Source organism: Sorex araneus, chromosome 4 (assembly GCF_027595985.1).
Source record: "Sorex araneus isolate mSorAra2 chromosome 4, mSorAra2.pri, whole genome shotgun sequence".
NCBI classification, from domain to species: Eukaryota; Metazoa; Chordata; class Mammalia; order Eulipotyphla; family Soricidae; genus Sorex; species Sorex araneus.
Window position 1 is genome coordinate 47,784,872 of NC_073305.1, and position 6,479 is coordinate 47,791,350.

Here is a 6,479-nt window from a genome sequence, read left to right on the forward strand (position 1 = left end):
AAGGCCACCCACTACCAAAGCCTGGTGGGTCATGGTCCTGCCCTCGTGCTCTGGGATGCAGGTACAGGATCAAACATTAGAGAGAGGGTGGGAGGAGGGACCTTGAGATGGGAGAGATCACGGTGAGACATTCTGTCAAGACAGAACGGAAACTTCACAGAGCATAGACCCATGAGCACCCCAGAGGCAGAACCAGTGGGTGGCAGTCTGGAGGGCGGGGGTGGGTGGGAAGAGAAGGAGTCTGGGGGGAGGTCAGAATGCTGCTGTTGATGCAGGATTTAGAGTCTGTATCCCTGAAGCAAGGACCACCAATGGCAGAGCGGCAGCCCCTCCGCCACCCCGACTTTCTCTCCCTTTTCCCACCAGTGCCCACTCTTCACAGGAAGTGGCCCACAGTGGGGAGGAAAAGAAGCCCTGGGTGGGGAGAGGCAGTGGGGTAGGAAACAAAACCCTGTAGGGGTGGGGGCTACTGCACACCAGCTCCTGCCCTGTCCTGCTCTTTGCCAAGCACTGTACTGCCACAAGGGCCTGGCCCGGCCCAGTGGAATCCTTTAAAATTATGGCCTCCCAGCTGGTTCTGCCTGAGCCAGACTCTCTAGTGGCCGGATCTGAAAAGAGGTTCTAGCAGGGACAACAACAAAGCCGATTCCCATTTTCACATGTACTGGTGGCACGAGCTGAGACCAGGCTGGATGGCATTTTAAGAATCAAATCTGGATGTGAAGTTGGCAGGTTTTCACCAGGCATAAGGACCAGGGTGAGTTGCCTTGGAATGAGCTCTAAACCAGCATTCTCAAACCCAGGGCCATCTGCCCCCGGGGTGGGGAGGCCAGGATATTCCACAAGGGAGCCACTGGTGAAAACTTCCTAAATGAGAGCCATAGCACAAACTAGGGGACTGTACAGTAAGGTAAATGGTGGTTGGGGGGCGGGGGGGGACAGGAAGAAATTGAGGTTGGAAGGGGACCTCGGTTGAAGATTGAGAAACTGTTCTTGTCTAATTTCTGGGGCCAAATGCAGGAAAGTGAGGGCAGAAGCTCTGCTATGGGTCTGATTTCCAAAGGGCAAGCTGTGTCCAGAAAGCATCTTTATTGAGAGAGACATCCCGTGTCCTTGGCTCTGCCAGCACCATAGGTCATGAGGATTTCGATGTCAAGCTGCAGCCGGCTGGCCTTGACCTCATAGCGGCCACGGATGAGGCCCCGGGTCTGGCTGGCATGCCAGCGCCAGTGAGACTGGATGACGCGCGCTGCTTGGCGCGTCTGGAGAAACTGTCTACGGGCCTGCCACATTCGAACCTGCGCTTGCACCTTCACCACGGCCCACTCCTGGCACGTGTAGAGTCTTAGTGCCAGACGCCGTCTTTGTTCCAGCATTTTGGCCTGCACGGACCTCCACCAGCTCTGGATGACCCAAGCCTTGAGCGCAGCATTCAGTAAGCCCTGGCGCACCATGGTGCCTCGCCACCATGACTGAATCGTGACAGCTGCCTTCTCTAACTGGTCAGAAGGAAGAGCACAGGGAAGCAGAGTTGGGGGTCATCTCCCATCTCTAGCTCCACCTCTGATGCAGTGAGGAAAGGGGCCCTGGATCAGGCCACCAGCCCTCTCATTTCCTGAACTGACCCATCCGATGTCCACCTCCTGCCCCCACCTCCTCTCAACACACCTTTAGACGCTGCTCATCATCTGCTGGATCTGTCCCTCCTGCAGGGGCCTCAACCACATTTTCTGTGTCCATGGCCCTGGTCTTCAGAGACCACTTGTCTACCAGGTAGGCCACCCTAGTCTTTAGCCCCACCCTCAACTGTTAGTCACCTCCATTAGACTCCGCCCACATGTACCAGGGCTCCCCTTTTCATTCCTGTCCCTCCGCAGTTTAGCCACATCCCTCTCTCCTCTGCTTCAGCTTGTATGTCCTTGTGGATTGGTCAGGGTTGGGCCCACCTTTGCCTCTTGCCTTCCATTCCTTTCTCAGACCCAGCATTAGGTTTCTTAAGTCTTGGTTTTTTTCTGCATCTTCCAGTCACTCTTTTATATTCCTGTTGATGGCAATGAGAGAGGTTTAGATGGCTTTGTTCCAAGTAAGGGGCTTTTCTTTAGGAGTAATTATAGCCAGGGTGGATTTCCAGGATGTATGTTCCAGAACAGGAGAATCGCCTGAGCACTTTGCTCAAGTTGGTATGTTTTGTACAGAATCTGTAAAACCAAGAAATTTTATTGTTGTTGCCTTGAGGCCACAGACAGTGGTGCTCAGGGCTGACTTCTGACTATGTGCTCAGGGATCACTCCTGGCAGTGAAGAATAAAACTCGGGTTGACTGCCTGCAAGGTAAGTGCCCTACCAGCTGTACTGTCTTTTTCATCCCAGAAACAATGATATTTTAACAATTGGAGGTGCCTCTCTCTCCTCTGGCTCTCTCTGGCATTCTTGGTGGCAATGCTGTGGAATGCTGCCACCTTTCTGGGCACAGGGCTCAGGAGACATAGTTAGGTAATACAATAGGAAAGATTTCTGCAGTTTGTAGACAGCTCTGAGAACGTTCTTATGAGACACTCTGCAAGAACTGACTTCCAGGGGCTGGAGATAGCACAGCAGGTAGGGAGTTTGCCTTGCATGTGGCCGAGCCAGGAGTAACCCCTGAGCATTGCTGGGTGTGACCCAAAAAGCAAAAAAAAAAAAAAAAAAAAAAAGAACTGACTTCCAGGAGTATCTATGGAGGTTTCTCCATCTCTTACCTGGGTCATGCTCTGAAGATGTAGGATGTGGCCACAGACATGCTTCTCTGGTAAGATGAACACTTTCTAGTGCCTGGCACCAGCGTTTGTGCAGGGAAGGAAAAATAAGGTTTGAAAAATATGGAGACAAAAGCTGTCCTGAAGATAAAGCTCCTGTTTGGACATGTAAAACTGTAAGTGGAATATTCTGCTCTGTTGATATCTGATTAAAATTAAAGCTCTGAAGTTCTATTTTGCCAGAGAATGTACTTGATAATGCAAGGATACCACTGTAAATGTACTCTTCTTTTTGGTGTGAATTTTATGAAATAGAATTTAACAGAACCAGGGCACCAACTGGCAGGACTGTGATGAACAGTATATAAGTCAGCATGTGAAATTGTGTTATATATATGTTAAGTTTAACAAGTTTCTATAGCACTGTCATCCCATTGTTCATTGGTTTGCTCGAGCAGGCACTAGTAACATCTTCATTGTGAAACTTGTTACTGTTTTTGGCATATCGAATATGCCACGAGTAGCTTGCCAGGCTCTACCATGTGGGCAAGTACTCTCAGTAGCTTGCCGGGCTCTCTGAGAGGGGCGGAGGAATCAAACCTGAGTTGACCACGTGCAAGGCAAATGCTCTACCTGCTGTGCTTCATTCCAATAAGTTTCTATGAATAATAAAATTATTTTATAAAGTAATAAAAGGCTATGAGCTCAAAATGGAGGGAATATATCAGAGGTATGATAGCCAATTAAACATAATGCTTGTGGTGTTTGTCAACTTTAAATATTTGGGGGCTGGAGAGAGAGTACAGGGATGAAGGCACCTGCCTTGCCCAGGCGGTCCCCATGGGCATTGCCAGTGAACAGCAGGGCCCAGGGAGCACTCGGGTCCCCTCACTGAAACACTGGCCTGATTGGCCAAAAATTGCTAGAAGAGAACTCCAGGCACCACTTGGGAGACTTCCCCACCCCCCAATTTTAAAAATTCTTTTTTCATCCTAAATATTCATGTACCAAATTTATAGCTAAAATTTTGTGTTCTTTTCCCTCCCCCTTCCCTTTGTGGTCACGAGGACAGTGGGGCTGGGGGGTAGGGTTTGTTTACAAGCTGTCTGCAGTACTCATATACCTGGCTGTGGCACACACTTACACTTGACTCTACCTCCTGGCATTCTCACACTCCGTTGTGGCACCAGAAGTCCCCAAGAGCAGAAGTTCCTGGACCATGTAGCACATGCAGGGAAAGTGCAGGGGATCAAACTCATGGCCTCAGGATTGCAAGGTGGGCACTTTGGCTACACTCCATGGTACTCAGGGATTGCTCCTGGCTCTCTACCCAGGGAAAACTCCTGGTGGTGCCAAGGGGCCGAAAAAGATGCTGGGGATCAAACCTGGGTTGGCTGTGTGCAAGACAAGCACCCTACCTGCTGTGTTATCCTCCAGCTCTCCCTTATGTTATTCTTTCCCTTAAAGTAGGTCTCCCAAGTGATATCAACTTCAGAGTCCACAAACCTTGCTCCACCCTGCCAAGAGGTAAGAGTGCACTGTGCACCCACGCCTCCTGGCACCCTGGGCATTCCTGCAAAGCAGGGTTCCATTTGGACTGGAGTTGCACCAGCCAATTATGTAGAAATACTGGAGGCTATTTGGCTCAGATATTGACCTGTGTGACACTGCTCATTTTTCTGCATTGAGCTTGCTGGGTATAAAGTATAAACTTGAGTGGCAACAAACTCTGTAACTCCTGTGTGTGTGTGATGCCTTATGCCATCACCTGTGCTACTTGCCACGGCACTGTCCATTATGAAGTCCGACCAGTTCTGGTCCTCTTTACAACCAAACATCTTTGGATTATGTCAAAAAGGAGGTTGGGGAGATATCTTAAAGGGCTTGATGTGTGCCTGGCATGCACAGGGCCCCAGGTTTGATCCCTGGAAATATGTGGCCTCCCAAGCACCACTAGATGCTCCTCTAAAAGCCCCTCCAAAACCAGAAACAGGCAGTAAGCCGTCCAGAGTGAAGCCTGTTGCTGCTTTTAATGACTGTCAGCCTGCTAAGCAGACAGCAAGTACTAGCCATCTCAGACGCTTCCTGTCACCACACTAAACCATAGGTCTTAGTGTCAGGGTTCACTCCCAGCCCGAAGTGTTGAGTTATGATGCAGGGTAGAGACGTGGTCAGTGTTGTGTTCCAGGTGCTGAAGTTAAGATGCTACTTCCCACTGTTGGATATCTCCCCTTCTCCACTCTGGCCTTGTCCCCATAGAAATTCCTAGGGGGATAAATCTGTCATTCCTCCTACCCCCTTCCTGCCTTTTTTTTTTTTCCTTTTTGGGTCACACTCAGTAGTTCTCAGGTGTTACTCCTGGCACTGAGCTCAGATATTACTCCTGGTCGTGCTCAAGGGACCATCTGGGATATGCCGGGGATAGAACCCAGGTTAGCCTTGTACAAGGCAAATGCCCCACGGATGTACTATTGGTCCAGGCCCCTGCCATTTCCTTTTCTGACCATGCTTTGATAGTTCCTCACAAAGTGACAGCAGCTGGGGTGAAGGGATAGAGGAGCTGCCTGGATCTTACTGTTTCTGCAGAGCACCACCCCTGTGTGTGCATTTCCTCACTCTCTCTCTAGCTCCTGTTAGTTGGCATTTTTCTAATAGTGTATGTCTGTGGATAAATTTTCAAATACAGAAAGAGATAAGGTGGAAAGATATTTTCTCATACATTTTCCCTCAGAGATATATCCACAGACTAATGTAAAACTTCTATTAAAAATAATTTATTTGGGGGCTGGAGAGATAGTAGAGGGGTTAAGGCACTTACCTCTTGCCTTACATATGGCGCCCAACCCTGGGTCCATCCCTAAATACCACCAGTGGTCACTCCCTAGCACAAAGTCAAGAATGGCCCCTGAACATCACAGGGTGTGGCCATTCTCTTCCCTAAATCTATCTTTAATTTATTCATTTCAAGCTATAATTTCTCTGGTGACTAATGTTTTCTTTGCTATATTATTACCTCTCCCAACTTGGACAAGTAGCTAGGTATTTATAGACACTATATTCATGAACTTCTAAGAAATACAAAACCATCTTGTGTTCTTCTATGTGTCTTCTTTAATTGAAGTAGAAATAACATACAAATGACTTTTAATCATTTAAATACAGTGCATAATTCTATGGCTTTTTTTTCATATTCACAATGCTGTATAACCATCACCACTAATTCCAGTTTCTAATTACATCTCATGTTATTTATTTTGTTTATGTTTTGGGAGCCACACCCAGCAACGCTCAGGTTATTCCTGGCTACGAGTTTAGGAATTACTCCCAGCAGTGCTCCGGGCACTATATGGGATGCTATGGATTGAATTCTGGTTGGTTGTGTACAAGGCAAATGCCCTCACCTCTTTACTATCACCCCAGCCCCAAATTCCATCTCATTTTAATTCTACCCCCAAAGTCTTGAGCTCATTAAGCTGTCACTTTCTCTCCTCACCCCAGGCCACAGCAACCACCAATCTGCTCTTAGTCTCTCTGGATTTGCCTGCCTACTGTTGGTATTTTGCTTCAGTTGAATCACTGAAGCAACGGCCTTTATGTCTGCTGCTTTCACTGAGCAGGTTTACAAGGTTCAGCTGTGTTGTAGCCTGAATCAGTTCGTCATTTCTTTTTTTGTTCTATTGCATAAGTAGACCACATTTTGTTCATAGATTCATAAGTAGACCAGACTTTGAGTTGTTTTCGCTCA

At 48.1% G+C, this 6,479-nt stretch overlaps 1 protein-coding gene across 1 annotated transcript; it reads right to left on the reverse strand.

Annotated features, from left to right (window-relative positions):
* Window positions 1–967: 967 nt before the first annotated feature.
* IQCF6 (IQ motif containing F6) lies at window positions 968–1,740 on the reverse strand. Its single transcript, XM_004615200.3, has 2 exons — window positions 1,726–1,740; window positions 968–1,499 (listed from the first exon to the last, which is right to left on the reverse strand). The coding sequence occupies exons 1-2, from the start codon at window positions 1,738–1,740 to the stop codon at window positions 1,089–1,091; spliced, it is 426 nt and encodes a 141-aa protein (XP_004615257.2). The 3' UTR covers window positions 968–1,088.
* Between the last annotated feature and the right edge of the window lie 4,739 nt (window positions 1,741–6,479).